General features: G+C 41.8%; 1 protein-coding gene across 1 annotated transcript in view; it reads right to left on the reverse strand.

The window, feature by feature from the left end:
• TPD52 (tumor protein D52) overlaps positions 1-17,129 on the reverse strand; it is a 93,834-nt gene that overhangs the window by 35,059 nt on the left and 41,646 nt on the right. The window contains exon 6 of the mRNA XM_063130877.1: positions 1,298-1,479. Coding sequence (XP_062986947.1) covers positions 1,298-1,479 — 182 coding nt within the window. The remainder of the gene's footprint in view (positions 1-1,297; positions 1,480-17,129) is intronic.

The following is a 17,129-nucleotide window of genomic DNA, read 5'->3' on the forward strand; positions in this document are numbered from 1 at the left end:
TCCTGCAATTTCTGCTGAAAACGACTTATCCTTAAATTATCCTACAGCCATCATAAAAAATAAATAATGTATCCACAAATAATACATACAAACTTTTACCGCATTCTTCTATATCAAAAATGTATAAAGGACTTAATAAATACTATTGTTGTTTTCATTGCTATTTTACGGTGTTTATATTTTTACTGCTTGCTGTAAGCTGCCTTGGGAGGGCTTCTACCCTGAAAGGGTGGCCCAGAAATGGGCTTATATTGCTCCCTCCGAAAGCTAGATGGGAGATAAAGCATAGAAACTTCCTGCCTTTCCTAGGTGCTGATTGGGAGTGAGGAATCAATGTGTTTAACTCATGGTCACCCTCCCTCCAATCCAGTTCCCATGGATTTCCAAGATGGTTCAAAAGTGACAAAAAGTATGCCAGGAACTGACTGGTATGTATAGATTTATAATATGATGAGTTTCACTGACCCCATGGTTACATGGCAAAATTATCTGAAACTGGAGACTTATGGTCTTCCAGTATCAGATCAAATCCTTTCCACAGAAAAAAGCGCACAGCCCTGCCCCAAACACAGAAATTTCCTTCTTCTATCAAGCCTGCTTTTCTCAGCCTTTTCTATTCTTCACTCCCCACATCTGTGTGCCTTTCATTGAGCCTTGATGCCTCATGCCCTTCCGTTCCTTCTGGAACACAGGCGCTCATGTGGCAAGAGCAGGAGATCCTGGCCAAGAACACAGGTCGCCTCTTCTGACTACCTCTTCTTCTGGAGGTCAGTACTGGCAGAAGAGGGGAAGCTCTGCACATGTGGCAGAGCGGTGAACAAGCTCCTAATGTTGTAGAAATCTGTCTTTGACATGAAATGTAAAATACCTTTTATAGCAGGGGAGCACAATCCCATGGGTAACCTGACCGTGTTACCACCAACAAATCCCCCTCCCCTGCTTGAACTCTTCATTCCCTCCCACAGAGATCATCATACAGATTGCTCTTTTACCGCTGCTGGTGGAGACTGCTGGTGTATAGGTGTGCCTCTGTGTGTGTGTGTGTGTGTGTGTGTGTGTGTGTGCATGCATGAAGCCCCCGACCCAGCATCACACGTGTCCCTTGAGGTTGAAAAGGTTGTGCACCCCTGTTTTATGCTTGCTTCCCTGAGCAGCTGGAAAGAAAATGAAAAATTTAAAGTCTGAGGCAATGTCTACCACCAATAAAGATCTTAGGAAATTTCAAAATTTGAGAGTCAGTTATTTGACAACTAATCTTTCATACATATTAGACTTCTATCATAAATGCTTTACTTACTCGCCATCCAGTTCTGGTCGCTTGCATACACAGTGAAATTTGCCACCAAAATCTATGTAGAGATCATCTTCTAAGATGTAGAAAATTTGTCCGAGAACAATTTTGTCTTTGGCAGGTCCCATCTGAATTAAAGGAGAGCGCCTCAACATGGAAGCAAATGATTCCACGTTCTTGGAAGACACCTAAACATAAAAGAGTAAAAAAAGAAGAAGTTTGTGCTTAGAGCTGATGCACATTTAACCTTGAACATTATTTCATGTACAGAAGATCATTTAGAATTGTATATACTTTGTATCCCTTTATTTTAGGCCACTTGGGTCCCCTATTTAGAGATCATAGGCAGCAGCAGGTTGCATTCAAAGCTTTACCCACACGGACTCAAACAATTGGTTGGAGCTCTGTTTTGACTTGCTATGGGGAGAGAAGGGATGGAGGAGTCAACTGCCACCAAAGAGTGATTAGTACTGTCAAAATTAACATACCAACCATCAATGCTCTGCAATGCCAGGTACATTTACATAAGTAGTCCAATTCAAATCAATAAGATTTTTACCTCCATCAAGTTTTCATTTCAAAATAAGAATACAAAAGAAAGAAATCTGAATCCTCCCTCCCCCCACACACAAAGGCCACTTTTCCAGGAAATCAGAAGACTTTTCAATACATTTTCTTTCTTTCTTTTTAAAAAAGGCCCCTTTCTCTTTCTAAGGCTTACTTACCATCTAAAAAGGGTTCACTGCACCCATGGATGCAGCAATACTGGCCAGGACCCTAGGGACACCTGCCAGACACCCTCTCCTGTTTCCACACTCCCTGGAACCCTAAGGAGGATAAAGCTGGATCTCTGCATCAGAGGAGATAAGGAGGAGGAGAGGAGTGTGATGGTGGCAGCAGGAAGGAGGTGGGTGCAGTGGGGAAGAGAACACAGTAGTGGAGAAGAAGGGTGGGAGGAAACCATGGAGGGGGGGGAGGCACACCCATCCCCACTGCACTATGTGGTGGCCCCCGTGGGCACTTTTCAAATGGAGAAATGTGTCTGCAGACCAAGAAGGATTGCCTTCCCCTACCATAAAGATAAATCCATATATGTCTATTTTGCCATTTCCCAAACTGGTACCCTCTGCTGCATTTGACTTCACCTCCCCTCAGGGGAGCAGTCAGTATGGTCAATGGACAGGAATGCTGGGAGCTGAGGTTCAAAACATCTGGAGGTCTCCACCATACATACACTTCTTAGAACCAAACAGTCTTTGTGAAGAAGGTTTTTTTAATGTGAAGCAGAAAATTGCTTGGAGCCACTGATCACCTACAACAGGAGGGTAAGTAAGGGCGCAATCCTGTGTGTGTTTAGACAGAAAAAAGTCCCTACAACTCCCGGCATTCCTCAGTCAGCCATGGGAATGGCTAAGGAATGCTGGGAGTTGTAGGGACTTTTTTCTATCTAACATGCATAGGATTGCGTCCTAAATTTTCCATTGAACAGAGTAAACTAAATCATATCAGATTAGCAACTAGCACAAAGAATGTACAATACATTATATAAAATAATGGTTAGCTTAAAACCAAAATAGCAGTTCTTGTAATTGACCATACTACTACAGGACTACGTATGAGCTTTGTGGTTTAAAAGCTGAAGCAGGGGCAGATATAAAATTGCTGTCTCTAAATAACTTCCATAACAACTGGAAGTTAGCTAGCAAGACTTTGCATGCAAGTTGCACTACAAGAATTAATTGGAAGTATTCATTTTAAGAGGTGTGTGTATTATAGCATTTTATTTGAGAAGCGTATAACACTCTGTTGGTTACTTATGTCCTGAAAGCTGTTTAGAAAATTTTAAAGTTAACAAACAAATAAACGAAAGTACCGCAGAAACACAGGTAAATTGAGTATCAAACAAAGTTGTCAAATAGTTTTTGACTCTGAATGAAGGGATGGATTCATTTAATTAGTTTTCCCAGTGCAAGATTGTTTATTGCAAAACCCCTACTGCTAATATTCAAATGCATATCAAAGATTTAACATGTATTTAGATGATACACCAGCCCAGGTATAGAACAGTCTACAATTTGAACACAGAGAATTTCTACCGTATTTCTTCGATTCTAAGACGCACCCCATTTTTAGAGATGTTTATTTGGGGAAAAAGTGCGTCTTAGAATCGAAGAAATACGGTATGACTGGATACACAAAGAGCTGCCATAAATTTACTGCTAAAGGGCACCTCATGGTGGAAAAGCTGGTCATGTGAATCTACCCTTGGAATGGCATTCCTAGGAATACAGTTTCAATTCAAAATATTTTTAAGTAACACAGATGGTTAAAATAAATAGTAGGAATCCAAAATACCATCCCCCCAAAACATGCATTTAATACACAACGGAAAAGATCATGACATGGCTGGGTTGCAAAGTCAACCATATACAAAAAACTTAAGTCTAAATAGAATTCTCTGGTAGTCAGATAAATGAAGTTGGTAATATCAAGTAAACACAACATTTAAATAAATATTTAGGATACATTCCACACAATAAGTTTTAGGTAGATCGCTTATGGTGGGATTGTTAGAATATTCTTGCTCCAAATTCTAGGTCGGACAGCTTCAGGAAGGGTGCTTGAGAGAAGAATGAAAGGAAGTAGCCCCCCCACTCCACCCCAAAAGGAACCGGGAGGAACTAAGCATTGTGAGAGATATACGTGGGAGTAAGGAAAATGCATAGCTGGGATGTTGCATTTTCATTCACTGTTGAGAGTATGTAATTTATTTCTATTTCAACTGTTCTATTAGGTTGCTACTATCTGCTTAATCAGGAAACCAGCAGTGAAATGAGGTGGTTTTAATGACAAGTTTTATCACAAAATCTTTGATTTCATCCCCCACCCCCAATTTTCAGCACAGGGCACCTTTAGATTCCAAACCGAAGCAAAATGAAACATTAAAAACTGTACACACATTCCCCATGTATGGGGAAGTGCAAAAAACCCAACAATTCCCAGTTCCGTTCTTGCGCAAAAATGAGACCGGGGATTTTTTTTAAAAAAAGAGCTCCAACCACAATCAATATTGTAATTGGAGCTGAGAAGGGGGAATTGGGGGAAGACAAGATGGGCCTGCTGCTAGGTCCCCGGGAACACCACCTGGAAGGTTGGGGGGAGGAAGGAGAGAGGATGAGAGGGCAAACAAACCACACACAGTGGCTTGTTTGCCCGATCGTCTGGTGGGTGCGCTGACCATGCAAGATGGACTGTTTGCAAAACAACCCACCCTGTTGGTGGGTTGTTTTGATGTGCAAACAGATCCAAAGAGATGCAAACCCTGCTTGTAAGAATGAAACAATGTAAATAATACCCTATTTACTCATAATTAACAAGGTTTAGCGGTCAGATTTGCACCAAGAAATATATGAAAAAGTTTCAGTGGGAAACGTGATTTAAACCACTGACTTAAATTGCCTTACTTTAAATGAATCCACAATATAAATACAGAAATTCAGAGTATTACTGTCCACTGTCCTGACAATTTTGTGTAACTATTTGTGGTGAGAATCTAACAACTAAAACAAGGGACAACCCAAAAGAGCATCAGGAATAAAACTTAGCAAGTATCTAGAGTATAGTTTATAGATCTATAAAAAAAGTATTCTGGATCAACAAACAGGTTGGAAAGTTAACATCTACTGTATCTTACACAGAAAAATCAAAAGTAACTACGCAGAAATATCTCTACGAACTTAACCTTTAAAAAGATTAGCAAGTACACCATCAGTAATATCATCTACCAATAATATGGCAAATCCCCTTCCAAAATGAGCAATCAGTATTAAGTAATTGGTGCAACACAGACAAACATCATTGGCAGAAATCTTAATGATCAATTATTTTAATTACTGACCAGGGCAAGAGTCAGGAACCACTGGGTGGGGAGCACACTGTCAATTTGCACACATACATATGCATGCTCAGACTGGCCACATTTGGACAATTGTTTCTCAGCTTAATAAAGCAAGATAAACAAACTTTTTTTGCATGTGCACACAGACCCTCTGCTTCTCCCTTCATGATGTGGGCAAACCAAGAAGTTTCTAATTAGCCATTGTTAACGAGTGTCCTCTCCAAACATGTATGTAGGGATATGCACATTCAGAGATATTACCAGCTGAAGGGACCTGTTCACATTGGCTGTAGCACATCTTGACAGATTTATCCCAATGTTTCACACACAAAGGTTTCTTCCAAAAGGGGGATATATTATTGAAGACACAGGAATGAAACATGTACAAAGTAATTGCTTTGGGAATTAGTTCATCGGTAAAAGGCACGTATATGAACTCCAAGATGGAATTAATCAGTTCATATATCACAAAAAAGCCCACCCACACTACACATTTAAGAAAGAAAATGCAATAAATACTGTAAACATCCATGCACAGGACTCAAAAGATGGGGAAATCAGCTCAAAGGACCACTCAGTTTCTAAACCAAGGGCTGTTGTGCATTGAAGACTATACCATGGAGGCCAGACTATACTTGTGAGGTAGCTGAAGGGATTGGGGCTAGGCAAACCTGGGTTTTAGGGCTTTCTGGGAGAGCGAAAGGAGAAGTAAAGAGGCATGCAAGAGGAAGACGGTGAGGCCAGGGAGATAAAGGAAATCTACAGCAGTTTTTCTCTAGCCCGTGGCAAAGCACAGCAACTAGTCCTTGCACAACATTTGGAGATGAGAACAGAACGGATTGGGTAACTGAGAAGTAGTCATCTTCATAAGTATACACAGCAGGAGTTTTTTTAAATGATTTTTTAATTCCCCCCCCCCTTAAGCCATTGTCCCGCTAGCCCACCAATGCGAAATTCCACGTGTTTGCATCTGTGGAGGATCAGTTTTCCTTTACTTTGATAATGTTGAACAATGTGTAAAACGTGACCTCTGAAAGTTTCAGGCTTGCAACACAACGTGCAAGATTGGAATGAGGGTGTGATAGTGCATCTTGTTGACTTCTCAGACAAATGGGTAGGAATAAAACCTTTATATCTCGACGAGGGTTGCTCCTATGAAAGGATTGTTAATGACTTTTTGTAGCAAATTTTATGCTCTTTAATTTTGTATTAAGACATCTTTTCTGTGAGATTACAAATAATAGTTATTGTGCAAAAACTGGATTTTGGCCGCCATTTTCCAAGATGGCAGCCGCTATGATTTCCCAAGATGCCCCTATATCTCATTTTAATCTACATGGTCATAAATACCACCATACCAAATTTCACCCTTGTATCACAATGTGCACAATTTTTTTGCTAAGCCGCTGTACTAGTGAGGGAGCGAGAGCCAACAGACACAGCCAAGGACACTGAGCTTATCACACAACTAGAGCCATAGGGTCATAGGGTATGAAATCTTTGGGAAAGCCAGAACATGAGTCTCAGGCCTTAGCTAGACCTAAGGTTTATCCCAGGATCATCCCGGGGTTGTCCCTGCCTGCTGCGGGATATCCTGAGTGTCATTTACATGAACAGGGATGAGATCGGGATGATCCCGGGATAAACCTCAGGTCTAGCTAAGGCCTCAGAAACTTGGGTTCTTACTGTGTTTCAACAAAGAGAACACAAGGACAAATATTCTGGACCAAACTTAGACAAAGCAAGCAAAAACGGGGGAGATGAATTTGGTCAGACTACAGAGTATTCTCAATATGGTGGATTCCTTTCTCCAAATCTGAGGCCACAGCTAGACCTAAGGTTTATCCTGGGATCATCCAAGGTTCACCCCTGCCTGAGCACAGGATCCCCTGTGTGTCACCTAGATGAACAGGTTTGACCCCTGGACGATCCAGGGATAAACCTTTGGTCTAGCTTTGGCCTTAGTCAGGGTTGGATAAATCTAAGCAAGGCAGATTCTCTTATCTGCCCCTATCTGGACAGGGATAACCTAGCTTCAGTTGTCCATACTCTGGTAACTTCCAAATTAGATTACTGCAATGCCCTCTACATGGGGCTGCCTTTGAAGACGGTCCGGAAGCTGCAGCTTGTGCAAAATGCGGCGGCCAGATTGATAGCTGGAACAGGGAGGTTTGAGCATGTAACACCGATTCTGGCCCGCTTGCATTGGCTGCCTATATGTTTCCGAGCCCAATTCAAGGTGCTGGTCTTAACCTATAAAGCCCTACATGGCTTGGGTCCACAATACCTGATGGAACGCCTCTCCCGACATGAACCTACCCGTACACTGCGCTCAACATCTAAGGTCCTCCTCCGAGTGCCTACTCCAAGGGAAGCTCGGAGGATGGCAACAAGGGAGAGGGCCTTTTCAGTGGTGGCCCCCCGACTGTGGAATGATCTCCCCGATGAGGCTCGCCTGGCGCCAACATTGTTATCTTTTCGGCGCCAGGTCAAGACTTTTCTCTTCTCCCAGGCATTTTTAACAGCATTTTAACAGCATTTAAAAACGTTAAGTTTGTTTTTAATGGACCCCACAATTGTTGTTTTTAAATGGATACTGTTGTTTTTATACTGTTTTTTATGTGTGTGTGTGTGTGTGTGTTTAAATTGTATACTTTTAATGTTTACTATTTTTAAATGTTGTAAACCGCCCAGAGAGCTTCGGCTGTGGGGCGGTATATAAATGTAATTAAATAAATAAATAAAAATAGATTGTGGTGCCTGCAGGTTGGGAATCTCTGCCCAAATACCATGCTTATCACTAATTATGTTACACCTTGGAAGTAGGCGACTCTTTGCCTGGGGAGTATTTATGCTTTCATTTTGGAGTGGCTTGATTGAGTCATATTGCTGAATTCCTATGCGACTACATAACCAGATACTAATGACCTCATGGCTCGATTGCTTGTTTTGGGCTCTTCATCCCCTCCACCTGGAGATATGAGGCCTCAAGGCTTGCCTTTGCTCAGGCTGTGTTTCTTAAAATGGCATTATTATGTCACTCAAAATACTGGAGCAGAGCACCTCCCAGGCCTCCATGCAAACCAGCCTGCCAACACCATTGTCAACAAACTATAGTTAATATCTTTGGAACAAGCCAAGATAGCAAATAAACTCTTGAGTGAATGCTCATCAATCTCTTTCAAAGGCAGTAGCAAGGAACAGAAGAAAGGCAGGCAGAGCCTACTTCCATTGTCTTGATACAACCCCCCTCCACTACTACCAAACTGACATAATACTGTCCAACTGAGAATCTCTCCAGCTCATCTCACCATCACTCCATCGCCTTGTGTCATGAGTGAGGCATTTTTCATAGTTTGGGGGTTCTTTACACTGAATGTGGATAGGGATGGAGAAGAAATTTGTTCAGTCCAAAAATTTTATATGATCCTACTATGTGCACGTCTATATGGGAACTGGAATGTTGAAATCCACACTTTTCAGAATTTTGTGATGCCTTCTGCAACTCATAAAATGTGTATATCAAGTAAAAGTGTTCACAAAGAAGTATACATTAGGAGATTGTGCATGAAAACATAAAATAGTAGGGGAAATTGTTTGCAAAAAGTGTGCACACTACAAAAATGCATACAAAATAATGCATACATTAGAAGAAACACACACACACAAAGATGTATATGAATTCTTGCTAGGCCTTTTTTTGTTGAATTTGAAGAGAGATGCAGAATTAGGCTTAAATGAAGTTATGGTCAGGGAATTGAGAACCTGAGGAAAACCTAGATTCACAGATTCTCCCAACCCTAAATGTGAGGGGAGCTTTCCTAACATCTTGGCAAAATATTATCAAGATTTCTAACCTAGTTGATTGCAGTTTCTACTGATTTGAAGGGCTTCTGGAGAATTTTCCCTGACCTTTAATGGAGCAAGGACCAGGGGGAAATCTATTTTATTATCCATCTTAGCACTCCAATGTCTTATTTCTTGGTACAGTGTAGTCATGCCTCAAAGAGCTACTACAGAGTTTGTAGTTCAGACCAGGAAAAAAAAACCTTGTCATTTCCCTCTGCATTCCTCTACCTCTTAAGTCCTACCAGCCAAAATATTAAGCCAGCTGCACCTCCTGGCCAGAGACTCTTCACTGAAGTTCATCACTGGCAATGTCAACATTGTGTGCCACAGTGACTCCCCACCCATCTCTCTCATTTAAATATATACTGTCCTCACTGTAAGGACACCTAGCTCCTCAGCAGCCAAACAAGCCACAGATCTAGCCAATTTTTTTAAAATTTGCTGCCATGTGTGTCCGTGGGAACACTGCTCTATAAGAAAACCAAATGATCAGAGTTTATAATAGCTGTACACATACATCACCCTCATAAATACATTAAACAAGGACTAATTTTGATGACAAAATTATTAATATTTTTCTTCAGTACTTTTCATTGATATCTAGCATCTATCCACCAATTGCTGAATATAATTAAAGGTTAAAAATGCAAGCCTATTGCAACATATTCTCATCACTAGCTGAACACAGCCCAGTTACTTCTGATGCGTTATCAGCTATTGATAGTGCCATCCCAGCAGCTTCACCTCCTCACTAAAGCAGTGCTAAAGCCGTGCAAGGCTACATCAATCGCAGAAACACAAAGTGGATACAGGATGAGCTATTTTTATCTTCCTTGTAATCAATAAGGCTAGTAGAATATAGGAACGTAATCACAATTCTGTATAAAACTTTGCTAGTGATTTGGAGACACTTGGACTGGTATCAGAGGTCTAAGTATTTGTCTTTAGGGTTCGCATGCCACTTTAAATTAGACAATCAAGCCCTATATATACAACCTCCCCCAGAAAACAGGAGATTTCCTCTACAGCAGGTGTTTTTCTCCCTTTAAGCATATAGAATTTGAACAAATATTTAATCAGAACATTAATGTCACCAAGTTTATATAGTACTTACTATAATATCTATAGAATGAAAGAAAATACATATATGAAAGAAGCAACTGGTTCAATGACAAGGTTAAGCAACAAGTCAAGAGAAAACAAATGTTAGCACCATCCTGTTTAAAACTAACAAGCACACAACCTCTCTAATCTCAAACACTAGCATAAATAACTGGGTAAATGAACTAAAAAAAAATCCAAACCCACCACCAGGTTATCAGATAACAATAACAGAAACTGCTTTTCATCTTGGTGTTTATCTGACAAACATATAGATTAGACACATGAAGATAGTAGTGTGCATAAAAATACATGCTTTTATGTACATAGGTTGAGAGCATACAAAGTTAATAAGGTGAGAAGAGAAGGTAATGAGAATACAAATACACCCTGACTTTTGTACACATACAATGTACAATCTGAATATTTGTTGAAGCATGAAACCCAAAATATCCCACTAGACACAAATACAACACAACTCAGTGGAAGACATGAGAACAACTCCTAATCCTTGTTAGTATTGATTCACAACTAATAGACTGATGACTTAGAAGTGCTGACAGAAAACAAACAAACAGGAGCTACATAAGGTGATAAATTATTCTAGGTCAACACTTCACCTAAATCTGAAGCTGAACTATTCTTGCCCAAACACTAACCACTCAGATGAGTCATCTTAAACTACATTACCATTTTAATTCCCTAGTAATAAAGGCTTATCTTTAAATATCAGAGCACTGATAATCACAGCATGTAAGATAGTTTTGCAAATAATACAAGCCTTTTCTAGATACTTATAGCTCACCTTTAAGTCATTACCACCACCCAAGTGTGGTAATACATGCCACTCTTATCACTAAAGCACTCTCATCACTTGCTGCAACTAAAATTTTCTCAGCAAACAAAGCTCTCGTTCACTCATTACTCCTTGCACTGATTACTGAAATATTATTTGTTTTTGTCTTTTTGGCTCTTCACTTAAACATTTTCCCTGCCTTTAATTCTTCACCTCACATTAGACTACTATAATATCTATGCTTTATAACTACTGTAAAATTCTATACTTTAGCTGGGCAAAATTCAGCTCCCTGAATGCTTGTGGGGACTAGGTCGTTTGATAATATCACACAAATTTTACATTAGTGGCATTAATTACACATTTGACACCAAACTCTATTTAAAAGCACTGGTACTAACTTTTAAAGCCTTAAACAGTTTGGAACCAGGTTATTTGGACTGCTTACACTTCTATGAACCTGTCTGGGCCCTAAGATTGGTCTCAGGGCCATGCTCTTGGGCCCACCACTACGGTTGATTGGATTGGTGCATACCATGGACAGAGCCTTTTCAGTGGAATTCCCTCTCCTGTAAACTCCACTTGGTCCTCTCGTAGCCTTTAACTATAACTTAAAGAACTTTTTATTCTGTCAAGCTTTTTATGTGCGTATTTTTCTATCAACCATAGCAAACCTCGAAGAGGAAGGAAAGGGTGTGTGCTGATGGGAGGAGACTGGAGAGGATGGCTTACACCACTCCTTCCCAGACTCCTTCCGTCCCGCTCTGCAGAGACTCACTAGACAGGCTTCTTTGCCAAAATGCAGAGCGGGAGGACTGTAGAGGTCGCAATCACTTGCTCTTGCTCTGCACTGGATGGATGTAAGCTTCTGAGTTCAGAGACTTATGGCCATCCTGATAAGATGGCACCCTAAAACTCCAATAACATGCTCATGAGCATTTGAGAGTTCAGTTAACAATCCTGGTACTCGGACATCATTTGCTCTAGCAGTTAGCATATGATTTTACTTTTAAATTAGAACTTTTAAATGAGAACCTCTCCTTGGTATGGTATTAACCATACTCCTTGGTATGGTAAAAGCCACACACATCCTGTATTAAAATCAGCATTTTAAAGCATGCTAACTTTCAACTGCTAATCAAATAGTTCAGAGTGGCTCACAGGTGATTTCTGCATCATCAATAGTCAAATCATTTAGATGTTTATCCTTTCCCATACTGAAGACCTGGAATTGGCAACGATAAGAGAACCCCACCTCCCAAAATACTAGCAAAGGTAACATAATTAAGTCAAGAACACTTGAAATAATGAGAAGTGAAGGTACCAACATTTCCACAATTTTAACTCATAACTCCCCCCACCCCCCAATTACAATGTGGGAAATCTCTTCTTGTGTTTAGTGGAACAAAGTGATCCTAGACCAGTGTTCCGAGAAGGGAGCAAAGAAATAGCCTAATGTCATATTATCAGCTTCATGAAAATTGTTTATAAATACTATGGAAGACACTGGGAGGCACATGTAGTACAACACTTTTCCACATAGCTGCTGGATCTCTCCTGCCTCTCCAGCGATGAGAAATGGAAGCACTGTGCATAGCATAGCCATGGAGTTACCTGATGGAGCTTTTCAAGGAAACAGCTTTGAGTGCTAGGGATCTCTCTAGCCACAAAATAGAAGCATTTACATCACTGAATACATTTATATCACTGAGTGTTATACTTTTGTTATACATTGTTTTTCAAAAGTATGTCTCTGTTACTGTACGTTACATCCTAATAACAGCATCCACGGTGATTGCCATTGGGGGGGTGGTATTCGGTGCCACTGGGAGGGGTATTCGGTTTATCATTCATAGGATAATTCATATGAATTCATACGGAGAGAGGAGGGACTATGGAAGGGAGCCTTCTACATAAGAGCATCCCACCAGGAGGACCGGCCTCGGCCCCCTCCACCCGCCCCAAGACACACTGAAAGGAAACAGGGGGGAGGGTGAGAAGGGATGCACGGCCGCGCGCAACCGCACCTCGCTTCCGCCGTCGCTGCCGCTTCCTCCTAGTCCCGAGAGGGGTTGGCGCCGCCGCCAGCCGAGCGTCGTCCCTGGAGCCTCGTGGAAGACGCGCGTCCCAGCCAAGCAGGCTCCCCGGTGTAAACGTCGCGCTGCTGCTGCTGCGACTACAATAGGAGCGGCTGCCATGACAAAAGCCTGCCCTGTTGCTCTTCCCAGTCGGCCAAACTCCTCCCACGCCGGAAACGGTCACTGAAGCCCACCCTAATAGAAAAACCATAGAGAGGAAATCATAGGCGTGCTTTTAGGCTATGGATAAAACCGCCAGTTGTCTTGTCTCTATGATATTCCACCGAGAGGCTCGCCGGAGCGTCACAGTCTAGAAGACTCGGGCCGTACACAGCCCGCTTCATTTTCGTTCCTCCCCAACGTAGTGCCTCAGCAATCAACCCGCTTGTCTCTCTCGCGCGTGCAACGTCCGCTGCCTCACCTGGCCTCCTCGCGTCCCTCTCACGGTGTGAAAAAAAACTTAACGGCACGGCAACGGTTTTGTTGGAAGGACAGAGATTAGCGCATGCGCATAGGCAACACGCCTGCCTATTCATTCTCCGAGTGTAGAAATGACACACTTGGAGAGAACCTCAAAGTCTGCACACACACACAAAAAATATACCCTCATGGGGTGAGGGGGACAAAACGGCACAATCGGGACTGAGCATGCTTAGTGACCACAAAATGGTGGCCGACCTGGGGAGAGGGAAAACACAGCGGGGAGTATCTTGGGAAAAGGCACCTTGAACAGGAGCACTCCGCATTGCAACGTTTTGCTTGTACTTTGGGAAGAAACACTTCTCCATCTAAGCTGTATTGGCAATGTATCTTATTTATTCAGATTGCCCACCAGGAATTGAACCTTCAACTCATTTGCTGCAGGCACCCTAACAGTTCTGCAAGGTACTTCTTCCTAGTTTGGACAGAAATCCAGCAATGATCCCCTTTCACATATGCAACCTTGTGTACTTCCTGAGTAGGCTTTTTAGTCTGACATGGCTCTAATTTATGAAAATTATGGAGGATCCATACGACTGCATCACCCATTCATAACCTTCCTGCCCGCGACATCTTCCATCTTTTCCCTCACAGTTAATCCAATTTAAAATAAAAATTAGTTACTGCACAATGCTATCTCCTCCCATGTTTACCTACTGGGAGGTTAACTTTTTTCTTTTGTTTCTGTTATACTTGCAAAAAAATTTTTTTTAATTATCACCATCTGAGGCTGTCCTTCAGGTGACCCCAACAAGTGAAGAGACGTGGGTAGCTACAGGAGAGGGGGTCTTTTCAGTGGTGGCACCTCATTTGTAGAATGTTCTCCCCAAAGAAGCTTGCCTGGTGCCAACATTGACCCTGTTCAGATGACACGCTAAGCCAACTTGGCTAAGCATATTATGGCTCAGCGACTTAGCATGCCGTTTGGACTATTCCTAATCATAGTGGCTACATAACCAGGTTTAAACACGTTCAAAATCCATTTGATGCAAAAGGGTTAGCGGCCTAACCATGGCTTAGCGTGTTGGCTGATCAGGCCCAACAGCAGAACAAGAGTTGTAGTACATGAACTCCAAACCTCAGTGTGTCTTAAGGCGTTCCCAGCCCTCCCTAAGCCAAAGGAATATAGGAAGCTGCATTACACAGTGTCAGATCATTGGGCCATCTAGCCCAGTATTATCAACACTGGCTGGCAGTGGCTCCCTAGGATTTCAAGCAGGAGTTTCTCCTGACTCCAGAGAAGCAGAAGGGTAAGTGGCAAACACAAACAATGTCTGCCTACTGGGGCAACCCAAAATGTGTGTGCTTTTGCTGGCAACCTTAATGAATTGCAAGGAAAAGTCAAATTAGTGGCTTCGCTATATGGAGAAAAATAGATACCCAGTTTAGACCTAACTCATTTCATGGAAGGCCAAAATTAGACGATAAGGCAGATGGAGCATACTTGCTGCCATACAGCACTGTATTTCATACCACACTGCAAGTATCCTAGATCACACCCACCCATGACGTAGTTACTACAGCAATGGAAAATAGTGTTTATTAAATTGGACTGTTTCCAAGGAGAAAATAGGAGTGCTAATTCCCAAGAACTTTTGCGCTGGCTTCTACTCCTATACCTGTAGTAAAGCAAGTCTATAGAAAACTATAAGCTATACCCCTGATATGTACAGTGCAATCCTATGCATGTTTACTCAGAAATTTTCTTGAGTCCTACTCTCGGGTAACTGTGTTTAGGATTGGAACATCAGAGATACTGCAAAATTGGAAATGTTAAAGGAACATGAGAACGAATTGATTTAACACAGTTCCTTTCTGCCCAGGAAAGCTGAACCTATTTGAAAATTCCCATCCTTAGAGGAGCTTTTCAAAAAATTCTAAGTTGGTGCTATGTTTCCGAATGACCAGACAAATTTAATGCACACTGGATCTTTTTGAAAGTTTAGAAAATAAGCGCCCTCTGCCGTTCTAAAGATAAAGGTAGCCTAATATCCTCATTTAGAATTGTTTGTTCAACTGCTTCCACCTTGTGGCAATTGTGAGGCTAGCCTATTTAGTTGAGTATTTAAGTTCCTTGTGCCCAAGAGAATCAGGAAGAAGTCCATGTTCTTGGGGCAAAATTAATCATTTAAAAGGGTAGGCAAGATACTGGGTGCCATCAGTATGACATCCAATAATTAAAAAACATCCCCAAATCAATAAACACACAATCTCTCTCTAGAGTTCATCTCCAAATCAGATCCTGGAATCTTAAATGTTTACTTAGTATCAGAGCCACCTCAAGACATTTCGCTGCCTGTAGCGAAGAACAAGATGGCACTCCCTCCCATTTCCTGAACAAAAGCCAACTGGACTGACAATTGAATCTTTCTTCAACACTGGCAATGTGACAGCATCTTCTACCACACTTGAAGGCAAGCTAGCTGCCTCTGAGAGCTGCATGAGGACCGCAGGTTTCCCGCTCCTGTTGGGAAAGATGAGATCCGCTTTATATACAGAACGAGGTGGAGTTGCTAGATGAATACATAAGGTTGGTCCAGGCACATCTAGCTTGACCATAAAGCTCCAACTGGCTAACAAAGGAAGATAAAGTGGAATTAAGAAAGACAAGGAGGCCAGAGGGATGGCTGATACTTCACCAGGACTACTTGGAAAATCAAAGGACATAGATTCCATCCTACCTGGAAGCAGACCTACACATGGGTAGGGCAGGATGTTCTCCATCCATCTGCATACAATCCTGGATTAGGATGTAAGACCCACCTGGGTTAAGATGAACTAGCTTGTGGAAGTCTTCCCTAAACTGTTCGTTGCCTGAAGGCAACTTCTATAATTTCCAAATCCATATGACCAAAGGCCTGAAAGAGAGGGAAGTAGCTATGGAGGATCTGGTGGCCAGAGCTGAAGTGGTTTTTGGGGCTTTGTATAGACCAAACCTGCCTCTTTATGCCTTAGTTCCAAGGGATTCAACCTTGGACAACATTGTACTTGAAACCAGGTTAGCCACAGGGTTCTGAAAACCCCAAAGATGTTTCTAGGTAGAAGCAATAGTGGCAATCATAGTGATCTTTCCTGCTCCCCTCTCACTTCTGATGAATTCAAAGTGATGACTTGTCCTGCAGCACCTGGTGAAAGACTTCTTTTGGATATGAATTGTCAGGGCCCATGGAGGCTTCTAGGAATCCAAGAGCTCAAGTGCCTTTGACAGAAATGGCTGGCGGATGCCTCTCTAACTCTGACCTTCCACACTAAGCCCAAATGAAGACAGATTCAGAGTGGCAGCAGCAAGGATGGCAGTTATTTTGTATTTCTCCAAATATCCCATTCTCTGCTGCACCTTGTTGCAATGGTGAGTTGAGTGGTAGGGATGATAAAAACAAAACAAAAAACCTGAAGCAGATGCAGAATCAAGAGCTTACCTAGAAATCAAGTGGTGCTTCTAAGTGAAGCCTACATGAGATGTTTGCCCCTAGCCTGTAGCCCTTTCCCTTTAATCCAAGGACTTGATCTCACATTCTAGGGATCAAGTTAGCTATTCCAGATTAAATATAATCACAGCAGAATTAGCATGTACACTTATACAATCTGGGAGCTACAAGCTTTATCTCCCTCCTTTATTCAAGAAAAAATGAATTT

The sequence above is a fragment of the Elgaria multicarinata genome, chromosome 7, assembly GCF_023053635.1.
Source record: "Elgaria multicarinata webbii isolate HBS135686 ecotype San Diego chromosome 7, rElgMul1.1.pri, whole genome shotgun sequence".
Taxonomy (NCBI): domain Eukaryota; kingdom Metazoa; phylum Chordata; class Lepidosauria; order Squamata; family Anguidae; genus Elgaria; species Elgaria multicarinata.